The 27018-nt window shown below is 36.9% G+C and overlaps 2 protein-coding genes across 3 annotated transcripts in view; one reads left to right on the top strand and one right to left on the bottom strand.

Annotated features, from left to right (window-relative positions):
• Positions 1 to 360: 360 nt before the first annotated feature.
• Positions 361 to 27018, bottom strand: WDR12 (WD repeat domain 12). 2 transcript variants are annotated; one of them, XM_032637663.1, is made up of 14 exons: positions 26615 to 27018; positions 25933 to 26029; positions 22251 to 22345; positions 18892 to 18986; positions 17536 to 17642; positions 16506 to 16621; positions 15792 to 15946; positions 14407 to 14452; positions 12651 to 12736; positions 2993 to 3133; positions 2738 to 2843; positions 2445 to 2577; positions 1620 to 1692; positions 559 to 766 (listed from the first exon to the last, which is right to left on the bottom strand). In XM_032637663.1, the coding sequence occupies exons 2-14, from the start codon at positions 25971 to 25973 to the stop codon at positions 689 to 691; spliced, it is 1272 nt and encodes a 423-aa protein (XP_032493554.1). In that variant the 5' UTR covers positions 25974 to 26029; positions 26615 to 27018; the 3' UTR covers positions 559 to 688. The 2 variants fall into 2 exon arrangements, with proteins under 2 accessions (XP_032493553.1, XP_032493554.1); XM_032637662.1 differs by lacking the exon at positions 26615 to 27018 and having other exon boundaries at positions 361 to 766; positions 25933 to 26580.
• Positions 26774 to 27018, top strand: part of CARF (calcium responsive transcription factor) — a 59661-nt gene continuing 59416 nt past the window's right edge. The window contains exon 1 of the transcript XR_004350751.1: positions 26774 to 26821. The gene's annotated coding sequence lies outside the window, so the exon portion shown is untranslated. The remainder of the gene's footprint in view (positions 26822 to 27018) is intronic.

The following is a 27018-nucleotide window of genomic DNA, read 5'->3' as shown; positions in this document are numbered from 1 at the left end:
ATATGGGATCTTAGTTTCCCAACCAGGGATCGAACCCACGTCCCCTGCATTGGAAGGCGGATTCTTTATCACTGGACCATCAAGGAAGTCCCCTCCCTGACTTATCTTTAATACAAAGTACTTCATTTAAAACATTTCAACAAATTCTTAATTAACTGGCAATATCTACATGTTTTAATGTCCTGAATACCTACAAAGAACATTATTATAGTTAGACATAACTTATTTTACCAAACACAGACTGTATTTCTAATTTTTTCTCTATTAAAATTTATTAGTTTTTTTAGATGCTTTTTTTTAAACAGCTAACTTTTAAAAAAGTGAAGTTTCTCCCTTAGAGATAAAAATCTGAACAATTACTGAATTTTTAATAATGCTTTTATAGCATTTCAAAAACAATTCTTAATTCAAACCAATACCTTTAAAAGATAAATTAAAAACTCAGTTTAATTTCAAGGGTTTTCATAAGGTAGAGAACGCAGGCCATGTTTTACATTTAATAAACATAACTGTTATATAATAAATACAAAATAAAGAAAAAGACAGTGGTAACTATCATCAAGGGTGAAACAGTATATAAACTTTAATCTAAAAGGCTGCTTCCTGCATCTGCATTGATGTAATCTGAGAATTCTCTATCAGTTTCATTTACAGAAGGAATCTCTGTAGCCAAATGTATCATTCACTTTCATGCACCCACGTGTGAAGTCGTAGGTGAATATCTATAGGAATACAATTTATTGTCTGCTCCTCCACTCAGAAGTAACTGCGTAAAGGGAGAGGAAAAAAACATAAACACAGAAGTAAAGACAATTATTTCATATGATTGCTGAACCTAATTAAATACTGATGATTCTGATTACAGAAGGAATTATGGATGAGCAATTAACTTGCATTGAGAGTTAATACTTAATACTAAAACGGTCCAATTGCATCAAATTTCCTACTATATTACACATATACTATATATATACACTATATTAAAACTTTAAAAGTGGTGATTTTAATTTGGTTGAGGCATAATATGCTACTGTACTTTCTATGAAGCATTTGCTAAGAAATGTAATAAAATTAAGTTTGAAGGGTAATATAGTTTTACCTGTTTAAGAAAATTACGTTTTTAAAAGATGGCACATTGTTTGTAGGTAAATGGATACTACAGATTTTTCAGATAGCCCTCAAACCTGCATTTGGAAAGCGTTCTTAGGCAATAAGAGCTTTTACGTGTGTGTGTGTGTGTGTGTGTATAATTAAATTGTAATTCTTTAAGAACATTTTATAATACAGCCATATAATCTAAGCTTTTTCTAAGTAGCAAATACTTTGATCCAATTAGTCTGAAGTAGCAAGTTTAGGGACTTAAAACATTTCAATAAACTACTCATGAGAAAAAAAAGTGCTTCAAAGTATTCAAATTTTACTACTCCTAATATTAAGGGACAATTTTTTTCTTCTTTAAATGAGATATGAGATTTTATGAATATTAATGGAACTTAGAATACAGAATTATAAATATCAGATATACTGAAACTAGTAACTCTGTAAACACAAATACCAGATTTATTCTAAAAACATAATGTAGTTTCTTCCTCTCTACCAAATAACTAATAAATTCTTACCCCTGTGACTGTCCAGTCTACACTCAGAACTTTGTCTTCATGAGCAGCCAGATCATAGAGAGGAGCCTTACAACTAAAAGATGAAAATATTAACATGTTATATGCATTTCATAGTATTAAACATATATAACTAATCACTTATACTTTTCTGAAAATTTTAGTTTACCATCCTTGCCCCAATAACCACTTAATCTTAAAATTCTGAGCATTTACTTGACTACTTCTCCTGTTTTTCCTGTATCATTAGCAGACTGTGGTTTTGGTTACTGCCTCTCCATTCTACTTGTAGAAATATGTAAATAAATTGTATATGCGTTCTCTTGGGGGCCCTCTGCATATATTAGTATCGCAGCACTAACTGATGAATAAGAAAGGAACCTTTAAATTTTACCTTTAAAACTCTGTATTTTTACTTAATTGCCTATTAACACATAATTTACAATCTGACCACAGTTCCATTCATTCAGGCCACTGGCCTTCGAATTCTATAATTATCATATTTATATTAAGGTTCGGGTTTTTTTTCCTATTTTATATAACAAGGTCAGAAAGATGGATTTCATAAATTGTGTTTTTGGCAAAAGATAAACTATCACAATTAAATTCATTCAGAATGCAAAAAAACCCAACATATTAACATTAAGAAAATTCCTTTGATCCTGGCCTTCCTTTTTGATATCAATATGTATCATTTCAGGATATATGACCCAGACCTTTCTTTAGACCCTTTTGCTTTTGGATAGTCATTTCAGTGTTCATTTCATTTTCTCTGTATACAACGGGGCAATTGATAGATTTCCTTTGTAAGTCATCAACAGGAGTTACCTTCTCGTATCCCACAGCTTAACCATGTTATCTAAAGAGCCTGAAATGAGCTGCTGCTCATGGGCAGGAGACCACTTGACTGATGTGACCCAGCCTGTATGGGAGGTTAGGGACAGCGACACCAAAGAACCATCTGAACAAAACAGACAACCATTATTAAATTTTAGAAAACAGAAGTAGGCAGAACCCCCAAAAAAATTTCTAGAAAAGTATCTTTTTATACACATCTCTAGTGAGAAGAGAAACTGATGTTACTCACTCATATTTTTCCTTCAGAGGTTTACACAACTCACCTTTACTTCGGGGATCCCACAGTCTGATATGCCTATCTGTACTTCCAGATGCTAAACGTTTACAAAGTGGAGAATAGGAGATACAATTAAACACTTTATTTCCTGTCTAAAAAAAAAAAAAGGAAAGAACATGTAATCAGGGTGGGCGAAAAGTAACCATCTCCTAGAAGTTTACCGCTTAAAAAGTAACCATCTCCTAGAAGTTTACCGCTTAAAAGCTCAAAGTTAATCAGAGAAGCACTGAATTTGTCTTACCAAAGTTGACTTAAGACTGCCAGACTCAGCATCCCACACTCTAATTGTGTGGTCCCAAGATGCACTGCAGATTTCTTCAGCATCTGACCACAGAACCGAGGAAATTGCTTCCTTGTGGCCAGAGAGGGTCACTATGGGAGTCTAGAAATGAAGGACACCGAAAATGGAAAGCATTTTTGGTTTAGAGTGATTGAAACAATAATAATAGTTATTACTTTTAAAGCTGATATGCCAGATATTTTGTCAGGTGCTTTAGCTTTCATATCCTACCTTATTTCTTCTTTACAGCAATCCTCCAAGACATATTTCTGTTTTTATTTTATAGATGAAAACACTGAAGTTGAGAAAGATAACTTGCCCAAGGTCATACTGTTTATAAATGGCAGATCTGAGATTGAACCCAAATATTACTCCAAAATTTGTAGTCTTTCCACAGTATTCTGTTGCTTCCCCTTCTGCTCTACTTTTCATTTTGAGGAATATTAACACTAATTAAATTCTCCCAGTTGACAAAGATGTTATATGTAGAAGCTAGAAGAAAAAGCTCTGGGGTCAGAAAGACCTAGGTTTGAGGTAAGGTGCTGCTATTTTCTACATAACTCTTCCAGGTTAATTAATTGCAGTAGGTTATTCTCACCACCTCATTTCTTCAGCATCCAATCTTTAAATAATACCCATGGCTCATTTATTAGAATTCCAAAATCTCTAATATCCCTCTCAAATTAAAATCATCAAACTAGGTATACTGTCTGTCTTAAATACAAAGAACATGTAAAAGAAGGAAGGAAAACTCTTGAAATGGGGGACAGTTAACCTACTTGTGTAACTGTTACATTTAACCTTCTTAAATGTTAAGGGGGTTGTACTAGATTAGAGATCAGCAAAGTTTTTTGATAAAGATCCAGAAAGTAAAAATTTTAGCCTTTCCAGGCCACATACAGTCTCTGTTCTGTGTTCTTTGATTTTAAAGCCCCTTAAAAATGTAAAAATCATTCTTAGCACTCTGTAGTACAAAATCAGGCCACAGCCAAATCACCTGTGGGGCTGTTATTTGCCAACTGCTAGACCAAATGATCCCTAAGGTCTCTCTTCCAGCCCTAAAATTTTCCTGGAAGTAGTAAAGGAACCTGATAGAGGAGTGAGGAACAGAACAACCTCTACTGTGATCCAAAACAAAAAGTAAGGTAACAATCAATCAGAGGCTCCAGGATAGGAAATGGCATGTAAAATGATGGGTAAATGTATACGAATAAGCAATCCCATTCCTAGGTATTTACCTAAGAAAAATGAAAACTTAGGTTCACACAAAAAGCTGTCCACAAATGTTTATAGCAGTTTTATTCATAACTGTCAAACTAGAAACAACCCAAATATCCTTCAACTGGTGAATGATTAAACTAACTGTTGTATATCCATACAATAGACTACTACTCAGCATTTGAAAGGAATAAACCATGATACCCAATAATCTGGATGAATCTTTGTTTCCCTCCTCAAATACATTACGATATGTGAAAAAAAAGCTTGATGCAAAAGGCTACATACTGTGTGATTCCACTTATATGATATTCTAGAAAAAGAAAAATTGCAGGAACAGAGATCTGATAGTGGTTGTCAGGTGATAGAAATAGAGAGGAAAGGCTGACTACAAATGGGCAACATGAGTTTCAGGGGATGGCAAACTCTCCCGTATATTGAATATGTAGTAGTTACATATTCTATGTATTTATCAAAACTCAAAAGCTATACACCAAAAAGAGTGAATTTTCCTACATGTACATTTTTTTTTTTTTAAAGTTAGAAAAGTCAACTTTGGCATTGTTACTGCAAACAAACTTCAGCAGAATAGTACTGGAGGGGACTTCTTTGGTGGTCCAGTGGTTAAGAATCCACCTTCCAATACAGGGGACGCAGGTTTGATTCCTGGTCGGAAGACTAAGATCCCACATGCCGTGGGGCAAGCAACAGAGGAGCCCGCGCTAGAGAGAGAGAAGCCCTCATGCCGCAATGAAGATCCTGCGTGCTGCAACTAAGACCTGATGCAGCCAAATGAATTAATTTTTAAAAAAGAATAAATGCTCAAAAAAATAATAGTACTGCAGGAAAGACAGCAATTTTGAGAGAAAATGTGGAAAAAAACTTATTGTATGTTAATATATGAAACAAATGACCAGTAAATGAACTGATTGAGAGCATTACTCATATTAATACAAGCCAGGTACTAGAAAGAAATCCAAAGAGAAAATAACTTTTTGATACTTGTCTTATTTTGGTCTTAATAACTCAACTTTTCCTATTATTTCTAATTTCAACTTCAAATAGCACTTCAAGGGTTTCTAGCATAACTTCAATTAATAATTTATGAATGCACAGATTTAAAGCTTATAAAAACCTAAATGAAAAAAATGAATATATTGTGATTTCTCTCAAATAAAATGAACAGTGGAAGCAAGCTTATGAATGTGCACACCTAAAAATAAAAGTTATCAGCAAGGCACTGAGTGGGAGAAAATACTTATAATACCTATATCCAGCAAAGACCTTGAATACAAAATACAAAAAGAAAGCTAGTCGTTAAAACAGTATGGTACTGGCACAAAAATGGAAATATAGATCAATGGAACAGGGTAGAAATTGCCCCACAGGGTAGAAAGCCCAGAAATAAATGCATGCACCTATGGTTAATTAATCTAAGACAAAGGAGGCAAGATTATATACAATGGAGAAAAGACAGTCTCTTCAATAAATGGTGCTGGGAAAACTGGACAGCTACAAGTAAAAAAATGAAATTACATTTCAAAATGAAATACAAAATGAAATACATTTCATTTCAAAATGAAATACATTTCAAGATGAAATGTATCCTTTTACACCATAGACAAAAATAAACTCAAAATGGACTAAAGACCTAAATGTAAGACCGGATACTATAAAACTATTAGAGGAAAACATAAGCAGAACACTCTGACATAAATCACAGCAATATCTTTTTCCATCCATCTCTAGAGTAATGGCAATAAAAACAAAAATAAACAAATGGGACCTAATGAAACTCAAAAGCTTTTGCATAGCAAAGGAAACCATAAATAAAATGAAAAGACAACCCACAGAATGGGAGAAAATATTTGCAAACAATGTGACTGACAAGGGATTAATTTCCAAAATTTCCCAACAGCTCATGCAGCTCAATATCAAAAAAACAAACAACCCAGTCAAAAAATGGGCAGAAGACCTAAATACACATTTCCCCAAAGAAGACACACAGATGGCCAAGAGGCACATGAAAAGATGCTCAACATCGCTAATCATTAGAGAAATGCAAATCAAAACTACAATGAAATATCACCTCATACCAGTCAGAATGGCCATCATCAAGAAATCTACAAACAATAAATGCTGGAGAGGGTGTGGAGAAAAGGGAACCCTCCTACAGTGTTGGTGGGAATGTAAATTGGTACAGCCACTATGGAGAACAGTATGGAGGTTCCTTAAGAAACTAAAAATAGAGCTACCATATGATCCAGCAATCTCACTCCTGGGCATATATCTGGAGAAAAACTAGCTTTGAAAGGATATATGCACCCAAATGTTCACTGCAGCACTGTTTATAAGAGCCAAGACATGGAAGCAACCTAAATGTCCATTGACAGATGAATGGATAAAGAAGATGTGGTACATATATACAAAGGAATATTACTCAGCCATTAAAAAGAAAGAAATAATGACATCTGCAGCAACATGGATGAACATGGAGATTATCATACTAAGTGAAATAAGTCAGACAGAGAAAGACAGATATCAGATGATGTTGCTTATATGAAGAATTTAAAAAAAAGATACAAATGAACTTATTTACAAAACAGAAACAGACTCACAGAGAATGAACTTATGGTTCCAGGGGGTGGGGAAGAGAAGGGGGGAGGGATAGATTGGGAGTTTGGGATTGACATGTACACACTGCTATATTTAAAATAGATAACCAACAAGGACCTACTGTATAGCACAGGGAACTCTGCTCAACACTCTGTAATAACCTAAATGGGAAAGGAATTTGAAAAAGAATAGATACATATATATGTATAACTGAATCACTTTGCTGTACACCTGAAACTAACACAACATTGTTAATCAACTATACTCCAATATAAAATAAAATAAAAAATAAAAACAAAATATAAAAAGATCTCTTACAAATCAATAAGAAAAAGATAAGCAACACACTTTAAAAAAAATGCAGTGGTTAAGATTCTGAGCTTCCACTGCAGGGGGCATGGGTCTGATCCCTGGTCGGGGAACTAAGATCCCGCATGCCGTGTGGTGCAACAACAACAAAAAAAAAGTGCTAAAAACATGAACAGGCACTTCAAAATTAGCTATCAAAGGGCTGGGACTTAAAATACACTACACACCACCAGAAATCACAAAATAAGACACCTTTTAACAGTAAGTAAATGTAAACATGTTATGTGATAAAATAAAATCAGTTATGGTACTAAAAAATTGACCATATCAAGTGGTGATATGGATGTGGAGTAACTTTGACTCTCATACTGTCAGTGGGAGTATAAACTGATATAACCATCTTGGAAAATGTTTTGGCAGTATTAAACATTCATAAAACTGAACATGTGCGTACCCTGTCACTCAGCAATTCTACATATGCAGAACTGATGACATATGTGCACCAAAAAACAAGTACAGCAACTTTATTTATGGTGGCTAAAACTAGAAACAATCTAAATGTCCATCAAAAGAAGAGCAAATAAATTCTGGTATATTCATGTAATGGCATGCTATCTATTACTGAAAAGAACTATTACATGCAGTAGATGAATGAAATCTCACAGATATTACAGGCATACCTCAGAGATACTGAGGGTTTGGGTCTAGACAACCACAAAAAAGCAAACACTGTAATAAAGTGAGTCACAAGAATTTTTTGGTTTCCCAGTGCATATAAAAGTTATTGTTTAGGGCTTCCCTGGTGGCACAGTGGTTGAGAGTCCGCCTGCCGATGCAGGGGACACGGGTTCGTGCCCCGGTCTGGGAAGATCCCACATTGCCGCGGAGTGGCTGGGCCCGTGAGCCATGGCCGCTGAGCCTGCGTGTCTGGAGCCTGTGCTCCGCAACAGGAGAGGCCACAGCAGTGAGAGGCCCGCGTACCAAAAAAAAAAACAAAAAAGTTATGTTTACACTATACTGTAGTATATTAAATAAGCAATAGCATTATGTATTTAAAAAGTACATGCCTTAATTAAAAAATACTGCTAAAAATGATAACCATCATCTGAGTCTTCAGCAACTCATAATCTTTTTGCCTTTGGAGGGTCTTGCCTCAATGTTGATGGCTACTGACTGATCGGGTGGTGGTTGGTGAAGGCCAGGGTTGCTGTGGTAATTTCTTAAAATGAGACAATGACGTTCGCCACATCGAATGACCTTTCATGAACAACTTCTCTGTAGTATGCAATACTGTTTGATAGCATTCTACCCATAGTAGAACTTCTTTCAAAATTGGAGTCAAATCTTTCAAACCCTGCTGCTGCTTCATCAACTAAGTTTATGTAATATTCTAAATCATTTGTTATCATTTCAATAATCTTTATAGCATCTTCACCAGTAGATTCCATCTCAAGAAACCACTTTCTTTGCACAACTATAAAAAGCACCTCCTCATCTGTTAAAGTCTTACAATGAGATTGCAGCAATTCAGTCACATCTTCAGGCTCCACTTCTAGTACTAGTTTTTTAAATTATTTCTACCACATCTGCAGTTACTTCCTCCACTGAAGTCTTGAACCCCTAAAAGTCATCCATGAGGGTTGCAATCAACTTCTTCCAAACTCCTGTTAATGTTGATATTTTGACCTCGATAAATCATGAATGTTCTTCATGGCATCTAGAAATGGTGAATTCTTTCCAAAGGTTTTTTTTTCTTAAAACTTTTTATTTTTTTATTCTTTTTAAGTTTTGGCTGCATCGGGTCTTAGTTGCGGGATCTTGTTGCAGCACGCAGGGTCTTTTGTTGCAGCGCGCGGGCTTCTTCCTAGTTAGGGTGCGCAGGCTCCAGAGCACGTGGGCTCAGTAGTTGTGGGGTGCGGGCTTAGTTGCCCCACAGCATGTGGGATCTCAGTTCTCCAACCAGGTATCGAACCCGCGTCCCCTGCATTAGAAGGCGAATTCTTAACCACTGGACCACCAGGGAAGTCCCTCCAAAGGTTTTCAGATGACTGCCCAGATCCATCAGAGGAATCACTAAGTATGGCAGTTATTATCTTACGAAATATATTTCTTAAATAATAAGGCTTAAAAGTTGAAATTACTCCTTGACCCATGGGCTGCAGAATGGATGCTGTGTTAGCAGGCATGAAAATAACATTAATCTTCTTGAACATCTCCATCAGAACTCTTGGATGACCAGGTGCACTGTCAATGAGCAGTAATGTTTTTAAAAAGGAATCTTTTTTCTGAGCAGTAGGTCTCAACAGCGGGCTTAAAATACTTAGTAAACCATGCCATAAACAGATGTACTATCATCCAGGCTTTGTTGTTCTATTCACAGAGCACAGATGGAGTAGATTTAACATAATTCTTAAGGTCCCTAGGATTTTCAGAATGGCAAATGAGCACTGGCCTCAACTTCAAGTTACCAGCTGCATTAGCCCATAACAAGAGAGTCAGCCTGTCCTTTGAAGCTTTGAAGCCAGGCATTGACTTGTCCTCTCTCATAAAAGTCTTAGATGGCATCTTCTTTTAAAAGAAGGATGTTTTATCAGCTTTGAAAATCTGTTAGTGTAGTCACCTTCGTTTAATTTCTTAGCTAGATCTTCTGGATAACTTGCTGCAACTTCTACATCAGCACTTGCTGCTACACTTTGAACTTTTATGTTATAAAGACTGCTTTCCTTAAATCTCTTGAAGCAACTTCTGCTCGCTTCAAACTTTTCTTCTACAGCTTCCTCACCTCTCTTGACCTTCAAAGGATTGAAGAGAGTTAGGGCCTTCCTCTGGATTAGGCTCTGGTTTAAGGGGATGTTGTGGCTGGTCTGATCTTCTACCCAGACCACTCAAACTTTCTTCATATCAGCAACAAGGCTGTTTCACTTTATCATTCATGTGCCCACTGGAGTAGCACTTTTCCTTCAAAAACTTTTCCTTTGCATTCACAACTTGGCTAACTGGCATAAGAGGCCTATCTATTTGACCTCTCTCAGCTTTTGACATGCCTTCCTCACTAAGCTTAATCATTTCTAGCTTTCGATTTAAAGTGAAAGACATGAGACTTCCTTTCACTTCAACACTTAAGAGTCCACTGTAGGGTTTTTAATTGGCCTAATTTCAATATTGTTGAATCTCAGGGAATAGGGAGGCCCGAGAGGAGCAAGAGAGACAGGGGAACGGCTGGTCGGTGGAGCAGTCAGAACATACACATGTACTGATTAAGTTCACTGTCTTATATGGGCGTGGTTCATGGCACCCCAAAGCAATTACAATGGTAACATCAAAGATCACTGATCACCGATCACCATAACAAATATAATAATAATTTAAAAGTCTGAGATATTTTGAGATTTATCAAAGTGTGACACAGAGACACGAAGTGAATAAAGGCTGCTGGAAAAATGGGACCAACAGGCTTGACACATAGTTGCCACAAACCTTCAATTTGTAAAAAAATGCATTATCTGCAAAGTGCAATAAAATGAGGTATGCCTGTATATGAAGCTTAAAACTGGGTGAAACTAATCTAGGATAAGTCAGAACAGTGATCACTTTTAGGAGGCTACTGATTTCAAGGGAGCCTAGAGGGCATCTTCTAGGGTGTCGGTAATTCTTGACGTTTTGATTTAGATAGTGATTACTTGGGTATACACAACTGCAAAAATGCATTGAGCTGTATACTTAATTATACGTATGCCAAACTTCAACAAACATAAAGGTTAAAAAAAAAGCTACCTTGTAAGTAAAGTATTTTGATAATTCAAGAAGTCTTTTTCTACTCAGATATATTCTTTAAAGGTTGATCAGGGATATGCATCAATAAATTACCACTGGCACATTATCCAATTGGTAAGGCATTTCCAGCTTTAATGTGTCGTATGAGACAAGTGATAAGGAAGCTGAATTGCCGCCAGATCATTCAACTTGCAATTCAGCAATCTATGTTTAAATGTATAAATTATAAATCACTACTTTCAGTTGGAAACAGTAAGTGCTATTGTTTACTGCAGTTTACGTGAGTTTGAGGAATCACTTATTCCTCATTTTCAACAGTTTTTATAAGATATCTATCTTGTTATTGGTGACTATAAGAAATAATGTGCAAATGTGTGCCTGATTTAATGCACATCCATTACAGCTGTTAGAAAATGAATGAAACATATGATTTCCTAAATCTGACTCAGTATTGTTCTTCTCATTAAGTATATTAATACAGGTCAGATCATATTATGATAAATATCCTTCTAATGGAACAGAGCAAATAAGAATCTGGATTAACTTTCTGAGTTTGATTTAATTGGATCTATAGCAAAATGATAGAATCAAAACCTCAATCAAACTCTTGGTTTCTACTGATTTAGGAGATGTACTAGAATTACATCCTCAGTGTATGAAACATTACTATTACTATTTTTTAAACTGAAGTATAGTTGACTTACAATGTTGTGTTAGTTTCTGGTATACAGCAAAGTGATTCAGTTATCTATTCTTTTTCAGATTCTTTTCCATTATGGTTTATTATAAGATATTGAATATAGTTCCCTGTGCTCTACAGCAGGACCTGTTGTTTACTTATTTTATACATAGTAGTCTGTGTCTGCTAATCCCAAACTCCTAATTTGCTCCCCCCCAACCCCTTCTCCCCTTTGGTCACCATAAGGTTGTTTTCTGTCTGTGAGTCTGCAACATTATCATTAAACAGTCAGGTAATGAGATATTTCACTAAACTTAGCACAAGCTTCAACAATTAAAAGATCCTACTTTAAAGTTCACCATGAGCAACTCCAACAAAGATGTTAAAAAAAAAAAACTCACCATGAGGCCAAATATAATAGCTAAATAATCAACCTATCAAGCTGTAAACCTAGCTTAATGCAACTACATTCAATAACTCAAATAAATGCAGCAGAGTATTTATAATAAAAATTTACAAATCTACTGAAAGAAAGCCTTATGGTTGAAGCAGCAAGACAAGACAAAAGGAAACTAAATATGAACAATTATATTAAATTAACATATATTTGTCAATAAAGACCTAAGCCGGGACTTCCCTGGTGGTGCAGTGGTTAAGAATCCGCCTGCCAACGCAGGGGACACGGGTTCAACCTCCGGTCCGGGAAGATCCCACATGCCGCAGAGCAACTAAGCCCGTGTGCCACAACTACTGAGCCTCCGTTCTAGAGCCCAAAAGCCACAACTACTGAGCCTGCATGACAAAACTACTGAAGCCTGTGTGCCTAGAGCCCGTGCTCCACAACAAGAGAAGCCACCACAATGTGAAGACCGTGCACGGCAACAAAGAGTAGCCCCTGCTCACGGCAACTAGAGAGAGCCAGAGTGCAGCAACAAAGACCCATTGCAGCAATCAATCAATCAATTAATTTATCAAAAAAAAAAACCCCTAAGCCCAATACTGTCTGTTCTCACAAATACTTACTCTTGTTAGTCCCAATTGCTCTGTTTTCTGTTTCTTTCTCGGTCGATTTGTGGATTCTTCCATTTCATCTTCTTCATCTGTAGGGACTATATCACAGAGAATTAGATTTGATAGAGTTAAAATTTAAGGTAAATATTAATTACAAACAGTCTCAAATAATTCTTATATTTCTAGGTATATACTTTCTCTGTTATCTCAACTGGTTAGGGAGTTAACATTTCTCCTCATTTTGGTTAATGGAAATTATATCTAAAAACAATACCTGGCTTACCAATCTTCAAAAAGGAGAAAGCAAAAAATAAAGTGTTATACGTTAAAATCCTAAAACCTACCCAGTTTGGTATCTTATTAAGATTATCATTATGGCTATTCATCAGTTTACCATATCTATGAAAAGTTGCTTACTATTATAGTTGTAGGAGAGTTCTGACCAGATTGCATTTATATTATGAAGAAGGGAATGACATGGTAAGTAAACACATGTTAAAAGGACATATATTCCAGCCATGTTTATTCTTCTTGACTATTTCACTTTTCTAACAATAAATTAAAAGTGTTTCATGGATAGTTTTTTTTTTTCTTTTGTGGTACGCGGGCCTCTCACTGCTGTGGCCTCTCCCGTTGTGGAGCACAGGCTCCAGATGTGCAGGCCCAGCGGCCATGGCTCACGGGCCCAGCCGTTCCGCGGCATGTGGGATCCTCCCGGACCGGGGCACGAACCCGCGTCCCCTGCAACGGCAGGCAGACTCTCAACCACTGCGCCACCAGGGAAGCCCGATAGTTATTTTTTGATTAAAATCTTCGTTATCCATAATTTGACTAGGTAGCAAACCCAGATAAAAAAAACCATAGATTTTAATGTTTTGTAACTATTTTATAAATGTCATGTGCTTTTCCCAAACTAGACTATAAGCACCTTAAGGGTAACAACTAATCATAGATAATATCTCATCTACCCAGCACTATCAAAAAGTATTTCACAAAAGGAAAAATTCCTACACAAACAACTTTCTGCCTCAAAACTGTTTGCTTTAACTAAAATGGATTTATATTTCCTGCCATTTTACACATAATTATTTAAAACTGTTTAAGCTGGGCTTAACTGTATTTAGGGTGTTGTACAGTCATATAGCAATTTCCTCAGAAGCAACAGAGGTATTTTGATCTGCTTACCCATGCAATAAATAGTTCTGTACTACTACTTTTTAAAATATATGTGGGTTTTCCCCCTTCTTTTCTTCTAACAGTGTCTTCTTACTATTATCAAGGTACTTTCCTCTAAGAGTCCCCTTGTCTCCTCTAATTGTTCTTTCTAATCTATGTTTTCAAAGTGAGAAAATTAAGTTTGGTAAAATTGTATTTAAAAAACTTTTTTTAAAGTAAACCAGCTAAACTAAGAAATTTCTCTAATAGTAAAGTATATCAAAATGACTCAGAAGGTAATTTGTTTATTTCCACGTTCCTGAATAAGGGAACTCTGAGAACTAAGGTAGTTATGTCACACTGCACCAGATGTGTTATTGGTACTTGCAGGGATTCAGTGACATCGTCCAATAAATAAGGGGGTGGTAGAGTAGAAAAACATTTTGAAACACAAAGAAATATACTAATTTTTCTCTATACTATAGTACTTTATTTGTGACCTAAAAAGCTCTGGTCCACTTTTTATAGAAAAATATGGGCTAAAAAGTCTTTTTTTCACTGAAATTCTTGAAATATCATTAATAAGTCAACGTAGAAGAAACATTTCATTTACCTGTAGACCAAATCTTTAGCATCTTATCCCAGGAGCCACTGCAAAACTAAAAAAAATATATATGAAGCGAAACAGAGTATGCAATATAATCCATCATATTGTTTGCCTGGTTTTCTTCTGCTGTTTAACTTGAAATCTTTACTTTGCCCTGAAATCCTTACTACTATGGCATCACCTATCTGCCTGTCTTCCTAGTCTCTGGGAAGTTGTACCCTCAATCTCATGGCAACTGAAAGAGCTGCCATTCTTATAGGGCCCGTACCCTGGCCATGGTTGCTTAGATCAGGGTGGGCAACTGACCTACACTGTGGCAGTAGGTCTCTTCCTCCTTCAGAGGAAAGAGAAAACCTGTGTTTTTTTTGAAAAAAACTGTTTTTTTTTTTTGAAAGCTTGTGTTTTAGACAGCTGAAGTTAATCTTTTTCCAGGGACAGACAGTATAGGATGTAAAACCTGGGAATATTGAAGGCCAGGTTTTATTGCCATGCCGAGCAAGCCAGACTGAGGTAAGAGAATGAAGTCAATTTGGGGAGACGAGAGGGAGGAGGTGTGCTAGCCACATGCAAGCCTCTACTCCATTGGTTCCTGACATCCAAATGCATCATCACCCTGCTCATGATGTGGTACATCACTCCCTCCTTGGGTCTTTTAAGCTAAAAAACGTTCAGGATGAGTTTCTATCTCTTATAGCCAAAGGACAGGGTACAGTTAATTCACTTAAGTTTGGACTCAACAACATGTAAGCCTTCTTTATGCCTCAATATGAATACTCATAAATTTTTAACTTTGAATGCAGAAACGTCCTCTGTTACACTAACTGGCAAAGAAATGCTTTAGAAACACTCTTAAATCTAGAATACTTCATGTGGTTTGGAGAATTTTCAAATGGTGAGGGAGTTTGTAACCCCTCTTAAGTAAATACTGTGTTGCCCTCATAGCTTGACTAACTTTTACCATTTTGTTGTGATACAGAGTAGATCAGCAGTAATAGTAAAACAACCTTGATTAATGCTAACTTTAGTGCATGCTAAGTTTTAGGGGATCAGCTAGACATTTTCAATTAATGACAGCACTATGAGTAGCTGAAGGACTGAAAATGTCAATCACTATGATTTGAGGAGGTTACATAAAGAAATTACTTTTTTACCTGAGTTCTTAAAATTTTTGCTATTTATATAAAATTCTAAACCAGAGATACCCAGAGTCAGGGAGTGACTCTTCATATCTCTCATTATGAGTATTCACTTTTGGTTTGAAATCATATTCTTTAGTCACCAATTGTTATGGAAGTAGGCCGATCACAGTGACTTTATGTAGAAAAGACATTTTTGCACAAGAAGCTCTAATTCTAATTGAACACAGTACTAATAACACAATAGCTACTTACTTTGGTTCCTGTGCTATCAACAGCTATAGATTCCACACTGCCAGCATGACCCCTGCAGCAGTGCAGGGCTTTCACTTTGTTTCTCTCTACATTCCACTCCCATAGGAGAATAGTCTGATCCATAGAGGCACTCAGTAGTATGCAAGACAGATTGTCTGAAGAAAGGAGAACACAAGGATAAGAAACAAATTAGTACAAAAATTTTAAATACTGTTCCAAAACTAAAGAACGGAATTTTTTGTAGTTGTTGATAAAGATGTTAAAAAGGTAAAAGACCTCATATAGCCACCTTTGAAAAAAGAAGCTAACTTATGGTATAAAAGGGAAGATTCTTCAAAAATAGTACAGGGACTTCCCTGGAGGTCCAGTGGTTAAGACTCCGTGCTTATACTGCAGGAGCGCGTTCGATCCCTAGTTGGGGAACTAAGATCCCGCATGCCACAGGGCACAGCCAAAAAACAAAACAAAACAAAACTGTAAAAGACATGCATTTAACACACTCAATATTAACTTGAAAATGTATATTATGTGATATCATTTTAGGATTCACTTCTACTGATTTACGGATTTTTTTATGTGTATATTTTTGAAAGACCCTTTAAAAACTGAGGCATGAGACATTTCTTATCCTGTCCCCATTCTGCCCCAGCATCGAAAATGGCTTATTTCCAATTCCCTATCCAGGATTCCTCTCCATTTAGGCAGAGTCCTAACCTTTTTTGACCCAGGCCACATCTTTTACAACATCTGTATGTCCCACAACTGTCATTATTGACTTTCCTTCCAAGGACCAGATCCGAGAAGTCTTATCATAAGAACCAGTCAAGATCCTGTGAGGAGAAAAAAATCCTATGAAACACAAAAAACAGCTTTTCTCAAAACCTGAAATCAATTATATTTCTAAAGCACTGATAAAGTAAACCTTGAGGATTATATTTTTAAACTCTTCTTTAATATAAAGATTAAGATTTCAAAACACACTAGAATAAATCAGAAGATGTTACATTTGGCTTTTCCTGACCTAAAATAAAAATGTAACTGACAAACCCTAGATTTCATTTTTATGATTGTTGTAAAATATTACCACTCCCAGGGAAGCTAAGCGAATTGTTTGAAAAGCCTAATAGTCCTTTGTATTTAACCAGTGAAAACCATCAAATAAAAAACCAGTAGAACCATTTAAAGTAAAAGTAAAACCAGTAAAAACATAACTATGTAATAACTCCAGGGAGACATTCTTTGAAAGTAAGCTCCTACTGAGATCCATTCTTGAGGTGTTTTTCTACAGTAAGGCCAGAGGGGGTTTGCTCTGAACGATTCATACCTTCTTGATTCCAGTCTGCCCTTTTCAGCCCTAAAAATAGCATGATCTGCATCTTCAGGGTAGTAGGCTGGGAGATCTGTGGCTAGAAAAGGTTTTTTTCCCTCTATGAAACAAATTATATTCTTGGTCTTAAAAGCAACATAATCAAATAAATGCCCTAAGACACACGACCTATTCGGAAGACAAATGTCACTACAACATCTTTAGACAGAAAAGAAAACCTATTAATAGATATGTTTCTTCTTGACTACACTAAATTAAAAGGTCTTTGGCATGGTCACAACATATATATATATATGTATATATATACACACACACATATATATATAACAAAATTACTTTCACAAAGAACAAGTAATCAGAGAAAAATATTCATATAGTACACTTAAAATGGATACAAAAACATTCATCTGGCAATACCATTCCTCTGCCCCATCGATCGCACTGATCCAGTCATCATGGAACATGCATTGTTCTGGCTGAGGTGCAGTATACTTTTCCACGTACTCTAGTTCCACAACCTCTTCCTAGTCACAGAGAGAAACCAGAAATCAATCAAGAGAGGGCTTCCCTAGTGGCACAGTGGTTGAGAGTCTGCCTGCTGATGCAGGGGACACGGGTTCGTGCCCCAGTCTGGGAGGATCCCGCGTGCCGCGGAGCGGCTCGGCCCGTGAGCCATGGCCGCTGAGCCTGTGTGTCCGGAGTCTGTGCTCCGCAACAAGAGAGGCCACAATGGTGAGAGGCCCGCGTAATGCCAAAAAAAAAAAAAAAATCAATCAGGTGGTGCAGTTTTTAAATGGTACGTTATGAAAATAAAGGACCCCCGGTGTAATTTATCTCCTTTATGTAATAATTCCCCTTCAGAATCCAGAAATTTTGGAGCCATATAAAAAGTGAAAAACTTTATTTGACCTAACATAATGTTAAGAGTAATATCAAGAAATATTAATGACTTTGGAAAACTTATGCTAAAAGTAGAAAAAAAAGAATATAAGAAACTTTATAAAATCATAAAAGCATGCTGTTTAATGGATACAGAGCTTCTGTTTAGGATGATGAAAAAATTCTAGAAATGGACAGTGGTGATGGTTGCATAATATTGTGAATGTACTTAATGCCACTTAATTGTACACTTAAAAATGGTTAAGGGCTTCCCTGGTGGCGCAGTGGTTGAGAGTCCACCTGCCGATGCAGGGGATGCGGGTTTGTGCCCCGGTCCGGGAAGATCCCACATGCTGCGGAGCGGCTGGGCCCGTAAGCCATGGCCGCTGAGCCTGCGCGTCCGGAGCCTGTGCTCCGCAAGGGGAGAGGCCACAGTATATTTCACCACAGTTCCAAAAATTGCCCCCCTAATCATAAAAGCAATTATAAATATTTTAAATTATAAAAGTAATAATAAGTGAAGTTTGAAAATTAGAGGAAGGGGCAATCACTATAAATGACAATAACCTAACCCATAAGTTTATATATGTACACAATCATTTTATATACCTTTAGTAGTAAACATATATTTGCTATTCCCTTTCTTGACAACTGTTCCACAAATATGAAGTTATCTTTCCTTGTTCATTCATCTGTATTTCTTGAATATTACTCTTAGAAAAAAAGAGGGAATTTAAACATTGAAGATATAGAAACCGAGGTTCAGTTTCTAGGAAAAAACAGTAATCAAAAGGTTCTTGGTTCCTGTAGATTCAGGCTGATTCTAAATGAAGTTTTCCTACATTATCTGGTAATACCTTAAGTAAAATAGAGCAGGTAAGCATTTGAACTTACTGATGAGATGTTTTCCAGTTCCATGTGTTTGAACAAGGGCATTCGCAGAAACTGGCCCTTGATAAGGAAATCAAACTCCACATGTTTGTGGAACTCTAAAGAAAATACATAATAAAATTATCATTGTTAGGACCTGAAGTAGTATTGGCAGAGGTAAATGAGAGACCCCCCAAAACAAACAGGTACCTATTATCCTAGTGTGGCCTCCAAGTTTCTCCAGAATTTCTCCATGGCACAATCAGACCATGTATTCTAGTATATTATGTGATTTTTAAGAACAGAAATACTTTGTTCTGTTGGTATAATATTTTTATTGTTGATGGTGTAACATGTTGATTAAGGAAACCTTTGTATTCTAAGAAGAATCCCAGATATATACAAAAGTAGGAATAACATATTGAATCCTCATTCCCATCTTTTACCAACTCATGGACAATCATCTATACTCCTCCCTCCACTCTCCTGCTGGTTTTTTTTAAAGCAAAACTCAGAAATGATATAATTTCATCTGTAAATGCTTTAGTGTGTAATCTCTAAAATATAAAGACTAAAAAAGTCACAATGTTAAAAATTTAACATTACTTATTCCTTTTAATACCATAAAGCCAGTCAATGTTCATATTTCCTTGTTTCATAAATGTCTTTTAACAGTGAGCTTTCTAGAATCAGCATCCAAAGTCCTCACATTATATTTGATTAATATCTTTAACAGTTCTCTGTCCTTTTTTTCCATTGCCTTTTATTTGCTGAAGAAACTGGGTCTTCTTGTAATACTTCTTACATTCTGGCTTTGGTTGAATATATCTCCAAGGTATCCTTTAACATGTTCCTCTACCACCTACATACAACCTGTACATTAGGCAGACCCAAATGCCTGATTAGACTTTGGGTCTGTCTGTTTCTGGCAAGATATTTACACACCATATTGTATTTCCTATTGTATCACATTAGAAAGCACACTATGTCACTGTGTCTCCTTTTATGATATTAAGATCTACCTCTGGGTTCAGATGATGTCAGTCTGATCCCATCCACCATAACGTTCTTTGTTAGCCTTTTACCTAATAAATGGCTTTAGTAGCTATAGATATTCACTTCTTAAATCCATTATTTCATTTGGAGTTACAAAATGCTAAAAATTCTTCATTCTTTCTGATTTATTAGCTATCATAAAATCCTTCTTAAAGAAGAATTCCCTCATTGACTCTTTGGCTTGTTACTTTTTTAAAAACCTGAATCTGGGCTTCCCTGGGGGCGCAGTGGTTAAGAATCTGCCTGCCAATGCAGGGTGCATGGGTTTGAGCCCTGGTCTGGGAAGATCCAACCTGTTGCGGAGCAACAAAGCCCGTGAGCCACAACTACTGAAGCCCGCGTGCCTAGAGTCCATGCTCCGCAACAAGAGAAGCCACCGCAGTGAGAAGCCTGCGCACCGAAATAAAGAGCAGCCCCCGCTCACTGCAACTAGAGAAAAGCCCGCGTGCAGCAATGAAGACCCAATGCAACCAAAGATAAATAAATAAAATAAAATAAAAATCTGAATCATTTTGCATCTTCAACTCAAGAGCAGTGACTCAGTTAATCGATTTACACAAAAAGACAAATCAATGTTCATCTACAAGTTTAGAAAAATATGCAAATATTTGGGTAACAACAACCAACCATATACTGATATTGCAAAGTGTCTTGCAAGAAAATAATTCTTATGCTAGTTCAGAGTTTTTCAACAAGTAGAATATATGACATCTTTGGAGTTTAGAAAACTAACTATGCATCAGAATCTCTACACTATTGTACATCCATGATGAAAGATAAGAACCGATAGGAAATGCTATGTGAATATCTCCTTATCAAGAACTATATCTTGCTAACAATGAAAAGTTAAGCTTAACAAAAAAGTTATAAGATTTTTGGAAGAGGAAGTGGAAAATATTAGGCATTAGTTTACAATTCTCACCTCCCCATTCCTCCAACTAGGGTAGAATCAAAAGAGCTTTAAAAGCATCAGAAACATCTGCATAAAAATATGCTTGCCTCTAGGGCTTCCCTGGTGGCACAGTGGATGAGAGTCCGCCTGCCAATGCAGGGGACACGGGTTCGTGCCCCGGCCCGGGAAGATCCCACATGCCGCGGAGCTGCTGGGCCCGTGAACCGTGGCCGCTGAGCCTGCGCGTCCGGAGCCTGTGCTCCGCAATGGGAGAGGCCACAACAGTGAGAGGCCCGCGTACGCAAAAAAAAAAAAAAAAAAAAAAAAAAAAGCTTGCCTCTAAATGATGGCTCCAGTGACAAATTTTGTTTTTAAAGATTATGCTTTATGTTATTTTCCATTTTTCATGTTTAAATCTTCTACTATATATATGGTTTCATTACTTTTTTTTTTTTTTTTTTTTTTTTTTTTGGTGGTACGCGGGCCTCTCACTGTTGTGGCCTCTCCCGTTGCGGAGCACAGGCTCTGGACGCGCAGGCTCAGCAGCCATGGCTCACGGGCCCAGCCGCTCCGCGGCATGTGGGATCTTCCCGGACCGGGGCACGAACCCGCGTCCCCTGCATCGGCAGGCGGACTCTCAACCACTGCGCCACCAGGGAAGCCCCGGTTTCATTACTTTTTAAAGAAACATTTTATTATAGAAAATTCCAAACATATACAAAAGTGGAGAATAATAAACCTTCCTATACCTATCGCCCAACTTCAACCATTATCAACTTATGACCCATCTTGTTTGATCAATATTTTTGCATACATTGTTCATATTAATTTTACAATGTTCATATCATTTTTATATTAAATTTACATATAAATTTATAGCCCATAAATTTTTTTACATACGTTTAATTTATTTTAATTTACATCTTTATAAATGTTTTACTTGATACTGTGGCATGTTTATGTTTGTTTTATCCATTATTTTAAAATGAATTTTAAATACTTAAATAAAATACTAGTATTAATGCTGGCATTTGTTATTATACAAAACAAATGCTCAAATTCAGATATTGTAATTTTGCTTTGTAGAAGCACCAAGATGCTTGTTCTATGCCTACCCAATCTAGCCCTCACGTCTTCATTACCTCTACATCACAACTTTTACACTAAAATCTTTATTCCTAAATCTCAACCACCTTCTTTCCATATTGCCTTAAAAGCAGATTAAACTGAATTTCTTTTTTCCTGAAAACTTATTTCAAAGCATTTTTCAAACTATCATACAGTAGGGAAATCCATGTTATAAATTTTACCATGATAAAATCTATGCAATATTATAAAATAATGCCCCCAAAGGGCTATAAATAACATGTCATGTATTTCAGTCTAGTTAGTGTCACTGTGCTTTCTCCTAACTTTTCAGAGTATATATACCCACCGTTTTTGGCCTCAAGCAATTTATTAATGATGTTACTAAGGTCAGCAATTTCAGAGGCTGCAGGTATCGAGAAAGGAACATCATCTACCGCATATCTACAAAAAGGAAACGATAAATCAAGTCTACAGATGTTTTAACAAATGTGCATTTATTCATTCAACAAACATTTATTGGGTATCTAATACATGCCAGACATTTTGCTACATGGGGTTAACAAAAAATGAATTAACCTGTGGTCTCTGTTCTTGGAAAGGGTTAAAGTCTGGTAATCAAACACGAGGGAAGTATGTAAAAACAGTGTCATAAGTAATACATAAAATGGGAGAACAAGGAAGTGGTAGGTCATTTCAACCAGAGAAAAGGGGGCTGGGAGAGCAGAGTCTGAAAGGATGCATAAAAAACATCACTCTTACACTACATCTAGAAAAGTGAGTTTCTGCCAGGTGAAGTGTGGCGAGGCAGAAAGAAGGGGTGCAGGAAAGCAGGGAGAGCAGCAAAAAAAATAGCTAAGAGTTATTAAAGAGCTGCCCACCCAGCTTATTCCAGAAAGTGTTACTTTACTCTAGACAGTGACCAAAGATAAGGCTAAAGAGATGTGCATGGAGTAGTTTAGATGCTCTGTGGAGTACTTTTTACTTCTTTCCCTAGGCAATGGAGGAACCACTGTCTAAGTCAAATAACATCATCAGAATTTTGTTTAGTTAGATCTTTCTTGGCAGCACTGCAGAGACTGGATTATAGGCACACACAACAGGAGGCAGATTAAGAAACTCTTGTGAGAGAGAATGGGAGAAAATTCTTGCAAATCACGTATCTGACAAGGAACATGTATCTAGAATATATAGAGAACATTTATAACTCAATAATAAAGACAACCCTATTTTAAAAACGGGTCAAGGATCGAAATAGACATTTCTCCAGAGAAGGTATACAAATGATCAACAGGCACATGAAAAGATGCTGAGCACAGTTAGTCATAAAGGAAATGCAAATCAAACCACAATGAGATATCACTTCATACCCACTAGGATGGCTACAATAAGAAAGACAGATATTAAGTGTTGGTGAGTATGTGGAGACATTAAACCCTTATCATTGCTGGTAGAAAGGTAAAATGGTATGATTGCTTTGGAAAAATCTGGCAGTTCCTCAAAAAGTTAAACGCCGCATTACCACTTGACCCAGCAACTCCATTTGTAAGTATATACCCAAGAGAAATGAACATATATGTTTACACAAAAACTTGTGCACAAATGTTCACACCACCACTATTCCTCATAGCCAAAAGGTGAAAACAACCCAAATGTCCATCAACTGAACAATGGAAACAGAACTTGGTATATCCATACAACGGAATATTATTGAGCAGTAAAAAGGAATGAAGTACTGATATATATATCTATATCTATCTATCTATATAAAAGCCTTTGCCCCCCACTCCCATTGTGGCAAAAAGAGATTTATTACAACATGTCTTGATGAGCCCTGTTTTATATATATAGGTATGTGTGTATATATATATATATATATATATATATATATATATATATAAAACAACATGGATGAACCTTGAAAAACATCATACTAAGTGAAGGAAGCCAGTCACAAAAGACCACGTACTGTATAATCCTATTTATATGAAATGTCCATAACAGACAAATCTATAGAGACAGAAAGTAAATTAGTGATTGCCTTGGGCTGGGGGGATTTGGAAGTATTTGGGTGTGGGGGGAGGGGGTAACAGCTAAAGGATGATGAAAAATGTTCTAAAATTTACTGTGGTGATGGTTGCATAATTCTGCAAATACACTCAAAACTAGTGAATTGGACACTTAAATGTGTGAATTCTATTGCACATGAATTACATCTCAATAAAGTTGTTACAAAAAACAAAAACAAAAAAGTCTTCATAAGGTCTGAATTTAGGCTATATTTGTGGGGAATGTAAAAGTTTCAAAAGATGTTAAGGTAGAACTTCCAGGGCTCACCAAGACATGCTATGATAAGTCTCTTTTTGTCACAATGGGAGAGGGGGATGGAGGTTTCAGATCTTGCTAAAATGTAGATTCTAAATCAGCAAGTCTGAGGTACAGTCTGAGATTCTGCTTTTTGTAACCAGCTCCCAAGTGATGCTAATGCTGCTGGTCTGCAAACTACACTTTGAGTAGTAAGGCTATAGTTATATATTTATCATGCTGCAAAAAGTAAAAAGTTATTTAGGTTCTCCAAAAGATAACAAAGCCTAGAAATTGAAAGTTTTGGTTTACTATGATATTTTGGCCAGTAAGATGAGTAGGGAAAAGTAGCATAATTACATACTCATATATGAAGATACATGCATATGTAAATTATACACATATACATGAATAAATCTACTTCCCCCCCCCATTTTACTGATGAGAACGTATTGCGTGAAAGGAAGAAGCGAGAAGTTTAATTTCTAGGTTTTGTTACCGTTTTGGAAAACCTAAATATATAAACACAAACACACATACACACATATGATGTTTATCCATTTATCACAGGAGTTAAAATACAGTGCTCTAATATTTCTTAAAACTTCATGTGAATCAACAATAATCTCCATAAAACTTTTAATTAGAAAAAATACAGTGATCATGCTACTCCATCACCATATTCCTTTAGAAGCATTTCGACTAAGTATATATACTCATCTGTATTGATAATACAATTTAAATGTACTGTAAGCAACAATACAAGAGGAGTGAATATGATGTACCAGGTCAACACATAAAGCTACAAACACAGAATCAAAAATATAATCTTAATTGAGGTGGGAGTTTTTTAGTTTATAGCTGACATTAGCTTGTTAATACAACAAATATTTATTATTTATCATCAGTTCCAGAAGAACTTGACAAACATTTGTTGACTCAGTCAATCCAAGAAGCATAACATAGTCTCTACAATCAAGAGGCTTACAATATAGTTGAAGAGACCAGGCGAAACAAAAAAAAGTTAATTAATAGTGTAATATACGCCACAAAGCAGAATATAATTAGGTTTCAAATGATTGCTACATACCTGGGCACCATTTGTAAAATTGGTAAAATGTTTACATACATATAGGTATACACATACAGATATATATATATATATACACACGTATACGTGTAGATTTATGTATATAAATACACAAATCTGTAACTGAATTGACTTCACACTCATCAAAAACCAGTTCTACCAACTCCCTATTGAGAGCTCCACCTTCTAGCCTGGTTTAGAAAAGCATCGTCTATCACCTACGTAGGAAAATGAAGTTGTGTTTTCAGACACTGTGAAACACCACTAAGCAGACAGCCTATAACGACTTGGTCCGTTGTTCACTGTTCAATTACATAATGCACTACATTCAGGAAGCAAACCTGAAGCCCTTCAAGTCCCTCTACACTCACAATTCAAATTATATACAGCCTGAGTCTAGGCAAGAAGGCTCGGTGATCCTTGAGAAATCCTCACAAGGTACCGCTTCCATTTGTGCGAAAACTCGCTCAAGCGAGGAATCCAGCCAAAAAAAGGGAAAAAGTGAATTGATGGCAAAGATAACCAGGGATGCACAAGGTCATACCGGAGTGGTCTTTTGAAAGGATCCCGGGGCTGGGGGGCGGGAGGCGGGAGCGGGGAGGAGAGGAGGGGAGAGAAAGGGAGTACGCTTACTTACTTCTTGTTGTCAGTGAAGAAGCGTGTCTGGAGCTGAGCCATGGCTTGCCTACAGAAACGTATGGGTAACAGACAACCGGCGCTTTGGCCTCTCAGGACTGCAAAAAGAGGCAGCTCAAAGTTAGACCGCACGTGTCAGAGAAAAGCAGCAGTCGAACACTGGGCTTCCGCTTTCTTTCCTCGGGCCTCCTCAGCCAGGAGGCACCACGAGTCTTCTCTTCCACAAGGCCCAGCCCACAAACATCAACTACCTATTCCTAGATTTAGGAGTCATCGATTAGTAAAGCATAGTCTTAAAGGCGGCGCGTCCCTTTAATCTGTCTGTATTTTTAAAAAATATATTTAAGCTTACAATCGATTGTGAAGATACAGAGAGGCCCGATTCAAATAGGCTTCTCCTCTCTCTCTCTTTTAAAATTTTAACAGGTTATTCTCAGTCCCGATAATTCAAACACAGCTCCTAGATACTACAACCCCCAGAAAGCAGCGCTTCTCACACACTGTAACCACTGGGTATTGTAGTCTTTTTTCCCACGCTGCCCTTAGGCTATCTTATTTGCATTAAACCTTCCCGACTCCAGCCAAATTTATCTATTATATTTCCTCTGCCTTCAGCTTTAATTCACTAAAGCCTTTCCGGGTTTACTTTCTCAAGCATACTCCCAATCAGACTCTCAGGCTACCGAGATTTTTCTTGGGCTCTCGACACTAGCTTCAGGCTTTAGATCCAGGTGAGAGGCGGGGATACGAAAAAAATAACGAATCAGAAGGAAAACTAGCGACGGTGGCTGATAGTGGTCTTATCTCAAGCGACTGCGCTGCGTGCTCCCAGAGGGGCGCGCCTGCGCACTGTGTTGGTCTCCATGGCGGGGCCTCCGAGCCAAGACGAGGTTGAGTAGACTCGTTTTGAATTTTCTCCCCTCTGCTCCAGCACTTTGTGGACTTCCCTTCTCGCCCTGTAGGGTGCTCGGCGGCGGCGGGACTGAGGGAGTCGGAGGTTTGGCAGAGCTGTCCGCGCCGACGGACGGGAAGCTGCTTCCCAATCCCCCTTTCTTCCTGCTGCCTCCTCCTCCCGTCACCTCCTGAC

Source organism: Phocoena sinus, chromosome 7 (assembly GCF_008692025.1).
Source record: "Phocoena sinus isolate mPhoSin1 chromosome 7, mPhoSin1.pri, whole genome shotgun sequence".
Taxonomy (NCBI): Eukaryota; Metazoa; Chordata; class Mammalia; order Artiodactyla; family Phocoenidae; genus Phocoena; species Phocoena sinus.
The sequence above is the reverse complement of the archived record's forward strand: the minus strand, read 5'-3'. Positions and strand labels throughout refer to the sequence as shown.

What these genes read in the sequence shown, in the direction of transcription:
- WDR12 (XM_032637663.1), bottom strand. Translation starts at nt 25,973, where the DNA reads ATGGCTCAGCTCCAGACACGCTTCTTCACTGACAACAAGAA. An exon ending in ATTGCTTGAGGCCAAAAACG is followed by an intron (nt 18,987 to 22,250) that starts GTGGGTATATAT and finishes TATTTTCTTTAG; the next exon opens with AGTTCCACAAACATGTGGAG. An exon ending in AAGCTGTGGGATACGAGAAG is followed by an intron (nt 1,693 to 2,444) that starts GTAACTCCTGTT and finishes TTCATCTTTTAG; the next exon opens with TTGTAAGGCTCCTCTCTATG.